This window comes from Protopterus annectens, chromosome 6.part0, assembly GCF_019279795.1.
Source record: "Protopterus annectens isolate FY-2018-M chromosome 6.part0, PAN1.0, whole genome shotgun sequence".
Classification (NCBI taxonomy): domain Eukaryota; kingdom Metazoa; phylum Chordata; order Ceratodontiformes; family Protopteridae; genus Protopterus; species Protopterus annectens.
The window spans coordinates 1,706,609,899-1,706,628,366 of record NC_056737.1 but is presented as its reverse complement, the minus strand read 5'-3'; the positions used below and the strand labels follow the sequence as shown (position 1 = coordinate 1,706,628,366).

Sequence of the window (18,468 nt, the reverse complement as noted above, 5' to 3'; positions counted from 1 at the left end):
CCTCATATATGCCTAGATGGTCTTAGGTAAAGGACACCCTCCCCCATAAAGTGTTTCACTTTCCTGTGTGAAGAAATGGTGGACTGCAGAGGTAGAAAAGTGCAAAAGCAGATAGTATACCTCCACTAATGTGGGCTCAAATTTTTGAAAACTGTTATGAAGCCAAAAAGCTACAAAAGATATGGCTAGTTTAAGCAGCTAAAATGTGTATCTGGGTTTGCTTAGTTTCTGATGTTAAGTTTTTTGCACACATTACTTTCATGTTTAACAGAATTATTAGGATTCCTAAAAACACAGCGTAGTATCATAAAGTGGGCATGTAAACAGGTAAATGAAACATTAAGCTCAGACAGAATAACTGCAGCAAACACTACGCTTCCTACATTAGTGAACAAGAACATTATCAGCGTATTTAATCCAGCACTGACTTCTTTCCTTCTGTAGAAATTGTACAAACGTTACATTCTTCTTACCTCTGTGAAGTATTTTAGTGTTGACAGATAGAACATGATGTCTTAAGTCAAAGGTGAAAGTTAAACATTTTGGTCCACATAGCTGTAAAACTGTGTGAAAAAAAGAATCATTAAGAAAACTCTTTTCCAAGCCCTTTCCTTCTAGTCTCCCATACCTTTGTCTCGTGCATCTGTCAGGATGTCATCTGCTGAGCATGGGCTTTCCTCACTGCCATCATTAGAAACTGTGATGAATGAGGCTGGGGACACAGATTGCGAACGACTGCTGCTGTTGCTGCCTCTGTCCACTCCGGATGGGGTCTGTGTGTCTATACTACGCGTACTACTGCTTCTCTGTGGCAAAGGAGGAGGTGCTCGGCGTCCATCAGGAACCTCCTGTGGCTTTAAATGAAATGCAAAAAAAAAAAAAAAAGATCAATGCATTATGATTACAAGCTCTATATTCAGTTATATGCAATAATAAATGCAACAATAAAGGAATAAATACATTCTTATTTTATCAGTTAATCTACAAGGAGAACCACAACTACCATGTAGGTCTACAATTAAGTTCATTCTTTCTTTTCATTAATTTTTTTCCCATCTGAAGCTTCTGTGACTGGAGGTGCTTGTTCGCTATCCTGATTAAAGTGGTAATGTCACAGCATTTAAGAGGGTGTGCATAGCCCCTAACCCATCAGGAAAGCTTGCTCATCATGTACTTCAGATCCCAAAGGAAGAACAGGTGCTGCAAATATGGGAGGGGGGACCCAAAATTGTTCAGAACTGCACAACCAGCCAGCCACTGCTGTGTCACAATTCTGACCCCCCCCCCTACTCACAATATCACGATCAGATAAAATACCTAACACAAGCACCCCAATAGTAGAGTAACACAGGCTCAAATCATACAAGTGCTTGAAGGGTCAGAATTACCTGAAATCTATCTAATTGGGATGGTAAAGGACACCACTCCAGGTAAATGCAGACCTACATCCACTTGGCAATGTATGCATGCTGGGTAGAAGTTTTCCTGGTAGCATCAGCACTTCAACTCTGAAGTGGAACCTGTTGCCACCCCAAAGTGTGTGTGTGTGTGTGTGTGGTGGTGTGTGTGTGTGTGTGTGGTGGGGGGGGTCTTCCTTGAGTAGGATCAGGAGGGTTTTTCTGCACTGCCAGGGACCTGACAGCTTGAAGTCAAGGTGCTAACATGGGGGAAATGCTGTGGACACTCTTCAACCTGTGTTGTCAGGCCTTGTGTTCTTTTTTTTTTTTTTTTGGGTGGGGGGTGGCAGTGGAACTTAAGGAGTACAGTCCTCAGTCCTAAAAGCAACCCCTAAGCTATGGCCAGGTACTCAAGGATCAGACCAGTCACAGATGTGGTCCAGCTGATTGAATGAGAGAAGGGCACTGTCTCAGACATTGGACACACTCTCAAACAGGTAGTCACGGTGTACCTCCCCCTCCCCCCCAAGTCTTTCAATGTCCGCTGAAGAAGAGGGACTAGTATGAGCAACAGCCCTCATCAACTGACAGCATGTAGACCAAAGGGCAATGGATTTAGGCTCAGGAGGGTATGAACAAGGACTGTCTTTTTGGCAGTGTTAGAGCAAGGCACCCTACCAATTCTAGTTCTTGCACTTTCAAGAGGATGGCAGCAGTTGATAGTAAGGTACACTGGCAATTGCTCTCTCTCGACACTTACAGGTTACTAAACTTAAGTTGCTGGCACTTACGACAGTCTTTCACATTGTGCTCCTTTCCTAGGCAGTTTGCAGTACAGGTCTTTGCCCTTTATTTGGGGACCACAATTCTAAGGCAATTTAGTGCAAATATACGCTCCAACAATCTTGAAACCCTGAATACACACCAGCAAGCCTGTCAAGCATGAATACCAATTCTCTAGTTCTCCTGACAAACACGGGTTCTTCAAGGTGGACAAAAAAGCAGCACTCCAAAGAGAATTTCTCAAGCATTTGGAGATGCACCTGTGGTCTGCCCTCCCCTCTGGGAATGGAGGACAAAAGACTGCCTAGGAAATCTCATGGGAAAGAACAGTTCTGTAAAATCTTACCATAACCATAGATGTCCTTCTATTCTATATGCTGCAGTATTCATCACATGAGGGAATTTGCCTCTGGCTGACTTGTACATCCGGCCCGTATACAAAAGCCTTGATGCTACTGTAAGGTAGCAATGCCACACATCATTCTACATACGTTGGCCATAGAGACATCGGGTATAAAGCGGACATCAACACGCACCAACCTCAGAACTGAATCCCGCCAAGCACCAGCCTGGGTTTAGGTTAAGAAAACATACCACCAGGGAAACAGACAAGCATCAGGGGGGAGGGCAGGGGGTTAAGTAATACTGCAGCATATAGAAAAGGACATCTATGTGTATGGCAAGATGTCACACATCTTTTCTGTTCCTTCTATTCATATGCTGCAGTAGTCATCACAAGAAAGAGAATGCCAAAGCTCATGCAAAGGAAGGACTGGGTGAAGGACCAGAAGCATTTTCTACAAAGCCATGCAGAACAGCTCTGGCAAATCCAGCCCTGGACCTGGAGATGACATCTAGTTGGTAATGTTCAGTGAATGTATGAACAGAGGACCAGGTAGCTGCCTCAAAGATAGAACAAGTGTCCAAGACTTTAACTTTAAAAATCCAAGAGGAGACAGTTTGCTTGGAAATTGGTTGACCCAGGGCTCTTGGGTGATGAGAAACAAACAGGCGTTCAGATTTACAGATAGGTTTTATTTTGTCCAGGTAGTATCTGAGTTGCCTGTGAATGTCCAAAGTGTGCAGAATCCTTTCAGTGGAGGATTGTGGGGAAGGAAAAAGGTGGGAAGGTTCACAGATTGAGGGATAATTAATTTACCACCTTGAGTGTAAAAGGAGGGATTAGTATGCAGAGATACCCCGTCCCTGTGGAAGACTGTGAAGGGGTGGGACTAGACATCAGGGCCTGCAACTCAGACACCCTTCTGGTAGAAGTAATGGCCACTATCAGAACAGTTTTCCATGTGCAATGTTGCAGAGAAGAGGAACTTGCTGGCTCAAATGGAGCCAGATTAAGTTTCTCCAAAACAAAACTCAGATCCCAAGGAGGAGAAACTGACTTCCTTGGTGGTTTGATGTGAAGGATGCCTTTTAGGAACGTTCAACTTCCAACCTAGAAGCTAGAGGAGATGACATAGGCAGACAAGCCGAGATAGCTAAGAGGTGGGCTTTGGCAGAAGAATAAGAGAGGGCACTCCATCATTTCACACAGATAGGACAAAACCATTGGGACATCCACTAACAATGGTTGCAAATCCTTTTTGAGACACCACATGGAAAACCTCTTCCATCTGGAAGCATAGGATTTCCTAGTAGTGGGTTTTCTGGCCTCCTGCAGAACTTGAAGCACATCCTCTGAGAAAAGGTATCTGAAGGGAATTAAAACCCTATCATCCACAGGGTCAGGTTTAGTGTTGACAGATGTGGATGTACTAGAGTTCCCTTTGTCCTGTGTGAGTAGGTCCATCCTGTGGGGTAACTTGTGGTGATTGTCCCTGGCTAAATGCAGGAGGAGGGGGAAACGTACAGTTGTGTACACTTACCATAAATGTAGATGTTCGAGTGTATTCACTGCTGCAGTCATCACCTGTGGGTTATCCCTGCTGTGGTAGCCCTTGGCCAGCCCGAATACCAGAGTAAATGTTTTTGTGCGCCGGCTGCTTTCGCCTGTAGTCTGACGTCAGGTTGTCAGTACTCTAAAGCAAGGCAGCTGACATTATTACATCAGTTTTTCTTGCCCTAACCCGTCAGAAGCAAAAGGGAAAAGAGACAAGTGGTCCTGGTGGCTAAGAGCCACCTTGGGAAATATGTGTCCCCCAAGGGGGAGATGTTAAACGGGGGATGGAAAGAGGGAAACCAAGACACCAACAGTGAATACACTCGAACATTTACATTTATGGTAAGTGTACACAAAGTACAGTTGTGTACACTTACCATAAATGTAGATGTTCGAGTGTATTCACTGTTGCAGTCATTACATTTGGGTAATCTGCTGGCAGGTTGCCCTCAGTCGGCCTGAATAACAAAGTCTTGAGTCCTGCATCGGTTGCTGTCTCCTCTTCCATGACGTCAGGTCTTCAGGGGTATAAAACATGCAGCCGACACCATTTTAATCAGTTTTCCTTGCCCCAGATGTCAGGTGCCCCCCAAATGGGGAGCAAAAATATATATATATAAAACTGTAAATATATAAATGCACTTTAGAAACATAAAATTTACCTTCAACTAAAAGCAAATGCACCACAAAGGATTTTGAGTATAGTGAAGGAAAGAAAAGGTATAGAAAGGGGGCTGGCGGGTGGGTAATCCGGACTGCAACAGTAAATACACTTGAACATCTACATTTATGGCACGTGTACACAACTACACTATGTTCTTCGTGTTTCACTGTTGCAGTCATTACATTTGGGATGAATCCCAAAGCTATGGATGGAAGGATGGAACTAAACAGCATTAGGAGTAGCTATAAGGCCATGCAGGACTGCAGTGGCAAAGTCTGCCCTGGATTTAGAAAAGAGAGGCAAATGATAATGCTTTGTGAATGTATGAACTGAGCTCCAAGTAGCAGCTTCTAGAATGTCTCGGGTAGGGACCCCTCTGAAAAAAGCTGCTGAAATAGAAGCAGCCCTGGTGGAATGGGATCTGATCTCCTTGGGCACAGGTTTACCATGGTGCAAGTAGCAGAAACAAATGCAATGACTTATCCATTTAGAAATAGTCTGCTTTGATATAGCCTTCCCCTCTGATCCTGCAGCAAATGCCACCAGTAGTTGCTCAGACTTTCTTAGAGATTTTGTCCTGTTTAAGTAGAATCTTAGTTGTCTGTGTACATCCAATGAATGCAGAATCCACTCCCCCTTGTTCTGCGGTTTTGGGAAGAAAGTTGGCAGGTGAATGGTCTGGTTGAGAGCCACACTGGATATCACCTTAGGCATAAAAAAAAGGATTGGTCCTGAGGGCCACCCTGTCCGGGTAAAAAATAATAAAAGGCTCCACTGCCATGAGAGCCTGTAGTTCTGAAACCCTTCTAGCTGAAGTGACTGTCAAAAAGAAAAATTGTCTTCCAAGAAAGAAATTTTATATCCGCAGTAGCTGCTGGTTCAAAAGGAGGTAGGGTGAGTTTTTCCAGCACAAAATTAAGGTCCCATGCAGGAGTTGGCGCTCTCCTGGGTGGCCTTACATTTTTGGCCCCTCTGAGGTACTGTTTTAGCAGGGGATGAGAAAAGAGGGGGGGCTCGGTGTTGTAATGAGCCGAGATGGTAGATGCATGGATTTTTATTGAAGAAAAAGATAGGCCCTTGTCAAGCATCTCAGTTAAGTATTGTAAAATCTGAGGAATATTGGGCTTTGCTGTGTCGATTCCTTGTGATTGGTTCCAAGCACACAATCTCTTCCATTTATCAGCATAAGATTTTCTAGTACTAGGCCTTCTGGCTTCCAAAATGACATCCATCACAGGCTTACTGAGAGATGTGGTTGGTAAAATTAGTTGATTAGCCATGCGTCAAGATTCAGAGTTTGGAGCTGTGTGTGCAGAATTTGATAGTTCTGCTGAGACAATAGGTGAGGTGTTTGAGGCAAGTACCACAGAAGAAGGTGTGACATATTCCTTAGAAGTGGGTACCAGTGTTGGCGAGGCCAGTCTGGAGCAATTAGGATCATTTTTGGTTTTTCCTGTCTGACTTTTAGTAAGACCTTGGAGAGTAGAGGCAGAGGGGGAAAGGCATAGACTGATAGGTTTTTCCAGCTGAAGGATAGAGCATCCACTTTCCATGCTTTTTTGTGATGAGTGCTTGTGCAGAATTTGTCCAACTGATAGTTTTGGGGAGAGGCAAATAGATCTATATCCGGGCTTCCTCATTTTTGTGTTAACATGCTGAAGACTTGTGGATCCAGTTTCCATTTGTGCGGGTCCATAAGATTTCTGCTTAGGTCGTCTGCCAGAGTATTTTGCTTTCCTGCCAGGAATTGAGCTTGAAGATGTATTTGGTAAGTCAAGTCTGTGTTCCACAAGGTCATGGCTAGTCTGCAAAGGGGGTAGGAGTGGGTACCCCCCTGCTTGTTTATGTACCACATAACTGTGGTGTTGCCTGTCTTTATCAGTAGTTGTCCTGGATGAAGTAAGTCCTTGAAGGCTGTCAGAGCATTCTGAACAGCTAGCATTTCTTTCTGGTTGATATGTAGATGCATTTGGTTTGGGCTACATTTGCCCTGAATGCAGCTCCCTGCCAGGTGAGCCCCCCAAGCATAGTCTGATGCATCTGTAGTTAGGGTTTGGGTGGCAGAGGGTAGAATAAATGACAGTCCCTTGTTTTGGTGACATGTCCCTGCCCACCAAAGAAACTCCTGTTGCAGGCAGGGGATGAGAGGAATCATTGTTTCCAGGCTGTAACAATGTTGACTCCATAAGCTTTTTAGGTACCACTGAAGTTTCCTCATATGCAGTCTCGCATATGGAATTGGAAGAATGCAGGATGCCATGAACCTCAAAGCCTGCAGAATTTGTCTTGCAGATAGCTGGGTTTTTGTTGCCATTTGTTTGAAGTATGTTGTCAATTGCATTTGTTTGTCTGGCATGAGGTAAGCCATCTGGGCAGTTGTATTTAAGCTTGCACCCAGGAATGTAGTTATTTGAGAGGGTACCAGTTGTGATTTCTTTTCGTTTACGGTGTACCCTAGGCATGCTAGATGCCTTTTTACAAACGCCAGATGTTGAAGAAGAGTGTCCTTGTCCTCTGCTCGAATAAGACAATCGTCCAGATAAGGATAAATTTGAATGTTTCTTTGTCGCAGAATGCAATTACTGGTGCCAGGCACTTTGCAAAAGACCCTGGGTGCAGTAGATAAGCCAAAGGGCATGGTGCAGAGAATTGGTAATGCAAAAAGCCTGCTTTGAAGCAGAGGTATCTTCTGCAAGATTCCCTTATTGGGATATGCAGGTATGCCTCTTTTAAGTCTAGAGTGAACAACCAGGCATTCTTGCCTAGCATAGGCAGTAGCTGTTGTAAAGTCAGCATTTTGAATTTTGGAATGTCCAGGAACGTGTTAAGAATTGTAAGTCCAGAATTGGACGGCATGATTTGTTTTTTCTGGGTACCAGGAAAAGTCTTGAATTAAATCCTTGGCCTTTTTCCTTTTCTGGTACTGGTTGAATAGCCCCCATATCCATGAGGGACATGACTGGTTTCTGGGCCTCTGCCCACTGGTTTGGTGTCAGATCTGGCTATCCGTTTGGAATTGGCAAAGTGTGGAAATTAAATCTGTACCCCTGGGATACTATGTTTAATACCCACTTGTCCTGGGTAATTAAATACCTATTTTGAGCATGAAGTGATAGTTTTCCCCCCAAGGGGGCAGCGAAAAGATAAGTGCTTGGAGATGGTAGAGGAAAGTCACTAAGACTGCTTACTGTAGGGTTGTGCTTTGTTACCTCCAGATTTGGAGGTGGAGGCACCCCATTGCTTTGACCTGTAAGATCCTTGTGATTGATATCTGGAGCCTTTGGAGTGCCTGGGCTTGCCCTGAGTGGCTCTGTTGGACACAGGAAAGGACCAATTCTTAGTAGGCCAGTGCCTACTGAACCTGGGTGGCTGCACTTGCAAGAAATCTTTTACAGTTTGCATAGATTTAGCTTTGTCTTCCATTTTCTTTAAAACCTCTTCTGCCTTATTACCAAAGAGACTATCATGCTGTAAAGGGGTATCCAACAATTTAGCTTTAACATGATCAGGCAGATTTTGCTCTTTGAGCCAGGCATGCCTTCTTATCACAGATCCAGTTACGGTGGCCCTGCAAGAGGCCTCCAAGGAATCAAAACCACATTGCAAAGTATGCTTTCCAACCTGTTCTGCTGAATGCAATAAATCCTGTAACTCCATTTTCCACACAATCAGAAACCAACATAATTTTCTGTTTCAGTAAGCCCATAACATGCTGTTGATATTTAAGCATATGAAACTGGCAGTTTAAAGCCCTGATTGCCAAGGTTGTAGATGTATAAACCTTCTTACCCCATCTATCCAGTGCCCTGGAATCTCTATCAGAAGGGGTAGGATTTTTGGCTGTAGAGGCCTTAACACCCTTGGGAGCCTGAGAAATAGTCTCAGGATCAGCAGCAGGATTTTTGAAAAGAAATTTGTGGGAGTCAGGAACCCTGTAATATCTGTCTGGCTTACTAGGAGCCAGAGAATCAGGAGCCATGCTCGATTCCGAGAACATATCATCAACAATATCTAATACAGGAGGTATTGCCAAAGGCCTATGCTGAGGAAGAAGAAGAAAATCCCTAAGCCTCTTTTTTTTGATTCTGAGAAGTCCTGACTCTCCCAGTGAAACTGTTCCCTTAAAGTATGCAAAGTCTCTCCAAAAGAGTAATCCTCAGGAGGAGAGGAGATGCAGATGGGATGGATTCCTCTCATCAGAGTCCTCATAAGGTGGAATAGAAAATTCCTGATCAGAAGAAATGGAAACCTGATCTGAAGATTCAAAATCAGTGCCTTGCCTAGGCCTCTTAGCAAGGGGGGGGGGGGGTTGGGAACCCCTGATCAAGATAATTAAATCCTCAGCCATTTTGATCATTTGTTTTTTAGGCATAGAGGCCTGAGCACGTGGCTCATGCGTCAGTTTTTTAGACATAGAAGTTGGTTTGACCTTGTTTTTGATGACGGCGTTGGTTTAATATAAAAATGTTGAGGCCTGAAAACACCCTCAGAAGCCAGTGCCTGCTCAGTGGCTCCGGACCCATCCAAGGGTGAGACATCCATGGGTTCAATACTTGCAGAATCTCGCGGCATACTGGACTCCGAATGGGTCTCGGTAGAGGCCTGCGACTCAAAAGTAGTGGGTATCAGGGGCAGCAAAAGCGCCTCACTGAGTACCGGTGACTGGCTTAGGAGAAGCTTCGTCGGTTTTGGACCTTAACAGTCTGTCTCTGTCTTTTTCCTTGCGTTTTTTGTGAACTCCGGTAGTCGGATTGCTAACTGATGACATTTCAGGGTAGTTAAATCTTGAACCAAAATATTTAGAAGCAAAAATATACAGATGCTTAATAGTACGTTGGTTAAATTTAGCGCAAAACCGACAACCAGGCACATTCTGATCAGGGCCTAGGCAAGGAATACAGTACAAATGAAAATCCTTATGAGGTATTTGCTTCCCACAAGTACTGCAATTATTAACTTTTATTGACATCGGTAAGCAGCAAGAAAAAGTTTCCCCAACGGGGTATTTAGCTTTAGTTTGAAGACTTTTGTTCTGAAACTCGAAAACGAAAATTTCAGGAGTCGGATGACCGGTACTTGCGAACTGCTTCTGCTTCGGGCACTGTGCGGCAAGAAAGACTGATTAAAATGGAGTCGGCTGCATGTTTTATATCCCTGACGACCTGACGTCATGGAAGAGGAGACAGCAACCGACGCAGGACCCAAGACTTTGTTATTCAGGCCGACTGAGTGCAACCTGTCAGCAGATTACCCAAATGTAATGACTGCAACAGTGAAACATGAAGAACATCTGTACCATGTTCTTCGTGTTTCATTGTTGCAGTCATCACTTGTGGGAGGATTTCTAAAGCTGAAGTAAAGGGTGGAATGATAGGTACAGTCCTAGGTATTGGTCAGGAGGCCCTGCAGAATTGCAGAGGCAAACCCTGCCCTAGACATAGGGAAGAGTGGTAGGTGGTAATGCTTTGTAAAGGTATGGACGTAGGTCCAGGTGGCCGCTTCCAAGATGTCCCTGGAAGTTACTCCCCTGAGAAAGGCAGTGGAAGTGGAGGTTGCCCTAGTGGAGTGCGTACGGATCGACTTAGGGATGGGCTTCCCATGTAGTCTGTAACAAAAATGGATACAATGTGAAATCCATTTGGAAATGGTTTGTTTGGAGATGGGCTTCCTCTCTGCCCCTAGGGCAAAGCTTACAAGAAGCTGGTCAGTTTTTCTGAATGGCTTAGTGTGGTCCAGATAGTATCTGAATTGTCTGTGCACGTCTAGTGAGTGTAGAATTCTTTCCCCCTTGTTTTGAGGGTTGGGAAAGAAGGTGAGAAGATTTATGGCCTGGTTAAGGGTCACGTAAGATAACACCTTGGGCATAAAGGAGGGATTAGTCCTCAGGTAGACTCTCTGTCTGCATGGAAAATAATTAATGGCTCGTCAGCCATGACAGGTTGATGTTCTGAGACCCTTCTGGCTGAGGTGATAGCCAGTAGGAAGGCAGTCTTCCAGGAGAGGTATTTCAATTCTGTTGAAGCGACAGGTTCGAAAGGAGGTAAGGTTAGTTTCTCTAACACATAATTCAGGTTCCAGGGTGGAGTAGGAGGTCTTCTGGGAGACCTAATATTAGAAGCCCCTCTGAGGAATTGTTTAATCAAAGGATGAGAGAAGAGGGGTGGGTCTGAATCATAATGGGCAGATTTGGCCAAGGCATGGATTTTAATAGAGGAGAAGGAGAGGCCACTATTGAGCAACTCTGCTTAGTAGTCCAGGATGAGACGAATGGAAGATTGGGAGGTACTGCCCCCTTTCAACTGTTTTCAGGATGCAAGATGCCATGTATCCCAGGGCTTGCAGGAATCTCCTCGCAGTGAGGTGACTTCTGGAAGCCAGATGGATGAAGTAGAGAAGCAGGAAGCTCCGCTTTTCTGGGGATAGGAAAGCCATTAGTTTTTCTCTGTCTAGCACAGCTCCCAGGAAAACTATTTTTCTGGTGGAGTTTTGCTTTGATTTTTTTCTCGTTGATGGTGAACCCTAGGGAAGTTAGGAGTTTTTTGACAAAGAGAAGATCCTGGAGCAATTCTTTTTTGCTGTTCGCCTGAATGAGGCAGTCGTCCAGGAAAGGGTAAATCTGTATATTTCTCTGTCTGAAGAATGCTATAGCCGGGGCCAAGCATTTGCTGAATACTCTGGGAGCAGTAGATAAGCCAAAGGGCAGTGCAGAGAACTGAAAGTGCTGATTGCCTGCTCTGAAGTGCAGGAATTTTCTGCACGATTCCCTGATGGGGATGTGGAAGTAGTCATCTTTTAGGTCTAGTGTCACCTGCCAGGCATTTTGTGTGAGCATAGGCAGGAGCTGCTGTAAGGTTAGCATTTTGAATCTGGGGACCACCAAGGAGGTGTTCAATTTGGATAGATCCAGGATGGGGTGCCAAGTGCCATCCTTTCTGGGAACAAGGAACAGTCTGGAGTAAAAACTTTTTCCTGCTTGATCCGGAGGGACAGGTTCTACTGCCCCCTGGGATATTACTGTTTTTACCTGTTTTAATGCCTTTGCCCACTGGTTTGGGGGGAGGTCTGGGTAACCTCTTGGAATAGGGAGTTCACTGAAGAAGAATCTGTATCCCTGAGAAATTATTTTTAATACCCATTGGTCCTTGGTTATAGAAACCCAATTGTCCTTGAAGAGGGTGAGCCTTCCTCCTAGTTTTAGATGAGTGAAAGGAGGGCAGAGGTGGGAGGGAGAGTCATTGTGAGTGCTTACCATAGAAGCTTGACTTAGAACTCCCTGCCTTACAGGCAGAAGTGGTCCATTGTTTGCTTCATTGCTGGCCCTGGGATAGTGGCCTGGATGTCCTGTCCCTGCGGGGCTTACTTTGGCCCTGTCTGCTGGGTGCAGGGAAGGCCCAGTGCTTAGAGGGGAAGTTCCTGTTGAATCTGGGTGGTTGAACTTGAAAGAAATCTTTTACTGTTTGCATAGATTTTGCTTTGTCTTCCATCTTTTTAAGCACCATTTCTGCATTTTCTCCACACAGGCATTCCTTATCTAGGGGTGCATCAATATGTTTAGACTTGACATGATCAGGGAGAAGTTGTTCCTTCAGCCATGCATGTCTTCTAATAACAGATCCTGTCACTGCAGCCCTGTTGGAGGCTTCTAGGGTGTCATATCCACATTGTAATGCATGCTTGGCCACTTGACATGCAGAGTGTAGTAACTCTGCCAGCTCTTTTGAGTTGGCACTGTCAGGAGAGGTAGCAATCTTCTGTTTTAATTGTTCCAAAGTGTGTTGTTGATATTTTCACATACGGAACTGACAACTGAGTGCTCTGATAGCTAAGGTTGCAGAGGTGTATATTTTTTACCCCATCTGTCCATCTGGAGTCTTTGTCAGAAGGAAGAGGATTCTTGGCAGAACTAGTCTTAGCTCCTTTGGGTCCCTGTATAATGCCCTCAAGGTCTGCAGCAGGGTTCTTGTACAGGTATTTGTGAGAATCCGGTACTCTGTACTACCTGTCAGGTTTAGCTGGAGCAGGAAGCAGGACATCAGGGGCTAAACTGGATTCAAGGAAAACATCATCCACCACTTCTAGAATAGGTGGGATAGGCAGGGGTCTGTGGTGGGGCAGGTCCAGAAACTCACTAAGTCGTTTCTTTGACTGTGAGTAGTCCTGAGACTCCCACTGAAAATGTTCCCTGAAGGAGTGAAGGGTTTCCCTGAAGGAGAGGTCCTCTGGAGGGGAGGCAGAGGGGATGGGTTCCTCTGTATCTGAATCTTCACGAATACTTAAGGGGTGTTGCTCCTCTTCAAAGGCAGAATATTCATATTCCTCAGACTCTTGGTCTGACAATTTCTGGAGAAGGAAGCTTTTTCCATTTTGGAGTGGGGGCCTGAGTACCTCAGATAAGGGAGATGAGATCCTCCGCCATTTTAAGCATTTGAGCTTGGGGTGGGGAAGTAGTAGCAAGATGGTGGCTAGAAGCAGATTTACTAGGAGTAGTCTGGCTTCAAGGTCTGACAGAATCTGTCGGTCTCTGAGAAACGGTAGTCAGAAGAGAAGATGTCGTTTTTTGTCTAGAATCGGTAGTGCAAATGGCCTCCTCGGAATCTGGTGCCTGCATCACTACTCCAGACCCAACTGAGGCAGAGACAGCCAAAGGCTCGGAAGATGAAGTGGATTTCTGCAGCATACTCGACTCCGAAAGGGACTCAGCAGAGGCCTGCATAGAAAGTGAGTTGGGCATGAGGGGCTATGAAAGCGCTTCACTGAATTCCGGAGAACTGATGAGTTGGTTAGCAATAGTGTCGTCGGAAGGCTTAGCGCTGTGTGGCCGGTCTCTATCTTTACGTTTTTTCAGAATGTCAGTGGATTGTTGGCTGACAGATGCCATATCAGAATTCGAAGAAGGAATACGAAAATAATTGTCTACAAAAAGAGCTCTACGGCGGATGGTTCTCGCATTAAAGAAGGCACAGAACTGGCAACGAGGGACGTCGTGGTCTGGGCCTAAACAAGTGATGCAGTAAGAATGAAAGTCTCAGTGTTGGATCTGCTTTCCACAGAGGAGACAATTGTTAACTTTTTCAGATATCGGTTAGAACAAGAAAAAAAGGGTCCCCAATGGGGTACTTAGCTTTAGGCGTTTTCTGCTGAAATTCGACTTCTGGTAGCGACCGAACAGCACCTGTGTGAACTGCTTCTGCTACGGGATCCACAGCAAGAAAGACTGATGTAATGACGTCGGTTGCCTTGCTTTATAGTACTGATGACCTGACGTCAGACTACAGGCGACAGCAGCCAGCACACAAAAACATTGACTCTGGTATTCGGGCCTGCCAAGGTCTACCACAGCAGGGATAATAATCCACAGGTGATGACTGCAACAGTGAAACACGAAGAACATGTACAGTTGTGTACACTTACCATAAATGTAGATGCTCAAGTGTATTCACTGTTGGAGTCATCACCTGTGGGTTATCCCTGCTGTGGTAGCCCTCGGCCGTCCCGAATACCAGAGTCAATGTTTTTCTGCATCGGCTGCTGTCGCTTGCTTGCTGACGTCAGGTCGTCAGTGCTATAAAGGAAGGAAGCTGATGCCATTACATCAGTTTTTCTTGCTTTAACCAGTCAGAGGTCCAAGTAAACATAGTAACGTGGTCCTGGTGGCTAAAAGCCACAGTTAGAAACATATGCCTGCCTAAAGGAGGAATGAGGGTGGGAAACCAGGACTGCAACAGTGAATACACTCGAACATCTACATTTATGGTAGGTGTACACAACTGTACTATGTTCTTCGTGTTTCACTGTTGCAGTCATCACCTGTGGGAGGATTCCCAAAGCTGAGGAGAGGGGTGGTAGGATTAGTAAGAGACCTAGGAATGGGTCAGCATGCCCTGCAGAACTGCAGAGGCAAACCCTGCCCTAGCCTTAGAAAATAAAGGTAGGAGGTAATGCTTGGTAAAGGTATGGACAGAAGTCCAGGTGGCAGCTTCCAGGCAGCTTCCAGGATGTCCCTGGTGGGATCTCCTCTGAGTAATGCTGTGGAAGTGGAGACTGCCCTAGTGGAATGCGTTCAAACAGACTTATGAGGGGGTTTCCCATGCAAAGTGTAGCAGAAATTAATACAGTGTGATATCCATTTGGAAATGGTTTGTTTGGAAATGGGCCTCCCTTCTACCCCTGGGGCAAAGCTGACAAGTAGTTGGTCCGTTTTCCTGAAGGGTTTAGTATGGTCCAGATAGTATCTGAGCTGTTTGTGTACGTCTAGCGAGTGCAGAATTCTTTCCCCCTTGTTTTGAGGGTTAGGAAAGAAGGTGGGTAGATGTATGGTCTGGTTGAGAGTTGCATTAGATACCACCTTGGGCATAAAGGAGGGCTTAGTCCTCAGGGAGACCCTGTCTGCATGGAAGATGATAAAGGACTCAACGGCCATCAGTGCCTGAAGTTCTGAAACCCTTCTGGCTGAGGTACTGGCTAGGAGAAAAGCAGTCTTCCAGGAGAGGTATCTTAGTTCTGCTGAAGCAGGCCGTTGAAGGGGGTGGTAAAGTTAGTTTTTCCAAAACATAATTCAGGTCCCAGACTTAAGTGGGTGGCCTTCTGGGAGGTCCGACATTAGAAGCCCCTCTAAGGAATTGTTTAATCAAACGATGGAAAAACAGGGGTTGTTCTCTACCAAAATGAGCTGAAATGGCTTAGGCATGGATTTTAACAGAGAAGGAGAGGCCACTATTAAGTAGCTCCGCTAGGTTGTCCAGGATAAGAGGGATGGAAGGTTGTGTGGTATTGCCCCCTCTGGACTGGCTCCAGGAGCAAAATCTTTTCCATTTTCCTGCATAAGATTTTCTGGTACTGGGTCTTCTGGCCTCTGTGACAATGTCTAGGACCTTTTTGGTTAACAGGGGCCCCTTGTTTGCTTTTAGAGTATTAGCCATGCTGACAGTTTGAGAGTCTGCAAGTCTGGGTGCAGCATCTCCCCTCCCCTAAGTTAAGAGGTCTGAGATCAGGGGAAGCTGCCTGGGAGGCTGTGAGGTCAGGCTGTGCAGTAAGGGGTACCAATGTTGTTTGGGCCAATCTGGAGCAATGAGGATGGCCTTTGGTCTCTCCTCCCTTATTTTGATCAGTTGGTGCTGCGGTAGCGTTGTCGCCTCACAGTTAGACGTTGCCCGTTCAATTCTCAATTAGAGTGTCTTCTGTGTGGCGACATGCGTGAATGGGCGTTCCATCATTGAAGGTTGTGCTTAGGCCCGGCAAGCCAGCACGTAAAAATCTACTGCCAATCATTAGCGGACCGGAGTTCCTCTGTGGTGACCCCTAGCCAGGAAAAGCCAAAAGCCAAATAAACAAACAAACCTTGGGTATAAGAGGCAGAGGAGGGAATGCGTACACAAAGAGAGTGTTCCAGGGGAAGGTCAAGGCATTCACCTCCTACACTAGGTGGTGATACTCCCTGGTACAGAATTTTTTCAGTTGATGGTTGGAATGCGAAGCAAAGAGATCCATCTCTGGAGTCCCCCACGCCTGAGTGATTTGTAAAAAGATTTTTATGTGAAGCTGCCATTCGTGGGGGTCCAGTAAGTTTCTGCTTAAGTGGTCTGCCAGGGTGTTGCTGATCCCTGGTAGGTATTGTGCTATCAGGTTTAGTCCCATGGAAGAGGCTGCCAGCCAAAGGTTCATGGCTAGCCTGCACAGAAGGTAAGATTGGGTCCCTCCCTGTTTGTTGATGTACCACATTACTGTGGTGTTGTCTGTTTTGATAAGGAGAACCTCTGGCTTGAGATTGGGTTTGAAGGATTTTAGAGCCTTTTGTACTGCCATCATTTCCTTCTCGTTGATGTGTAAGGGAAGGAGATGGGCATCCCAAAGACCTTGGGTGCACCTGCCTTCTAGGTGAGCACCCCAAGCTATGTCTGAGGCATCGGTGGTAATGGTCTGCCCAGTTAGACGGAGGGTGAAGGAAAGACCCATGTTCTGGGCACAGGCCCCTGCCCACCAGAGAAACTCTGCCCTTATACAGGGGATCAGAGGTAGGGAGGTCTCTAGAGGTTCAGAGAGCTGACACCCAAGGTTCTTTAGGTACCACTGAAGTTTTCTCATGTGAAGTCTGGCCAGAGGAATTAGAAGGATGCAAGATGCCATGTACCCCAAGGCTTGCAGGAACTTCCTCGCAGTGAGGTAACATCTGGAAGCCAGCTAGGTAAAACAGAGAGGCAGGAAGGTCTGTTTTTCTGGGGACAGGAAGGCCATTTGGGATGCTATGTCTAGCAGTGGCCCCAAGAAAATGATCTTCCAGGAGGGTGTTTGCCTTGATTTCTTCTCGTTGATGGTGTACCCTAAGGAGGTTAGAAGGGTTTTGACAAAGAGAAGGTCTTTGAGGTGCTTTTCTTTGCAATCTGCCTGAATGAGGCAGTTGTCCAGGTAAGGGTAAATTTGTACATTTTTCTGTCTGCAAAAGGCTATGGCCGGGGCTAAGCATTTGGTGAATTCCCTGGGAGCAGTAGATAAGCCAAAGGGTAGCACAGAGAAATGAAAGTGTTATGAGCCTGCTCTGAAGCGAAGGAATTTCCTGTAGGATTCCCTTATGGGGATGTGGAGGTAGGCATCTTTTAGATCTAGGGTAACTAACCAGGCATTTTTTGCCAGCATAGGCAGCAGCTGCTGTAAAGTTAGCATTTTGAATTTGGGGACCAACAGGAAGGTGTTCAGAATGGATAGATCCAGGATGGGGCTCTAAGTGCCCTCTTTTTTGGGAACAAGGAATAGTCTGGAATAAAAGCCTTTGCCTGTTTAATCTGAGGGAACAGGTTCTACTGCCCCTTGGGATAGGAGAGTTTGGACTTGTTTCAATGCCTCTGCCCACTGATTTGGAGGTATGTTTGGGTACCCTCTTGGAATTGGGAGGTAAGTTTGGGTACCCTCTTGGAATTGGGAGTTCGTTGAAGGAGAATTTGTATCCCTGAGAAATGATCTTTAAGACCCATTGGTCCTTTAGTACAGAAAGCAATTCTCTTTGCAGAGGGAGAGCCTTCCTCCTAGTTTTTGGTGAGTGAAAGGAGGGCGGGGGGAGGGGTCCTTGAGAGTTTCTGCCATAGAGGGAAGGCTTAGAACTCCCTACCTTTGGAGTGGAAGTGGTCCACTCTTTGGTTCTCTGCTGTCCATGGGATAGGAGTCTGGGTGGTCTGTCCCTGCGGGGCTTACCTTGCACCCCTGTCTGCTAGGTGCAGGAAAGCACCAGTGTTTTGAGGGAAAATTCCTGCTGAACCTAGGAGGTTGCATCTGAAGGAAATATTTTACTTTGTCTTCTATCTTTTTAAGCACCTCTTCTGCTTTGGTTCTCTGCTGTCCATGGGATAGGAGTCTGGGTGGTCTGTCCCTGCGGGGCTTACCTTGCGCCCCTGTCTGCTAGGTGCAGGAAAGCACCAGTGTTTTGAGGGAAAATTCCTGCTGAACCTAGGAGGTTGCATCTGAAGGAAATATTTTACTTTGTCTTCTATCTTTTTAAGCACCTCTTCTGCTTTTACTCCAAACAAGTGCTCCTTATCCAAGGGTACATCAAGTAATTTAGATTTGACATAAGGGAGAAGTTGTTCCTTCAACCATGCATGTCTCCTAATGACAGATCCTGACACTGCTGCCCTGCTTGAGGCTTCTAGGACGTCATTATCCACAGTGTAATGAGTGTTTAGCCACTTGACAAGTAGAGTGCAGTAAATCTGCTAACTCGTTTGAACTGGCACAGTCAG

At 45.7% G+C, this 18,468-nt stretch overlaps 1 protein-coding gene across 2 annotated transcripts in view; it reads right to left on the bottom strand.

Annotated features, from left to right (window-relative positions):
• FAM117B (family with sequence similarity 117 member B) overlaps positions 1-18,468 on the bottom strand; it is a 1,541,712-nt gene that overhangs the window by 102,074 nt on the left and 1,421,170 nt on the right. For both annotated transcript variants that reach the window (XM_044075095.1, XM_044075096.1), the window contains exon 6: positions 629-854. In XM_044075095.1, the coding sequence (XP_043931030.1) occupies positions 629-854 (226 nt within the window). The remainder of the gene's footprint in view (positions 1-628; positions 855-18,468) is intronic.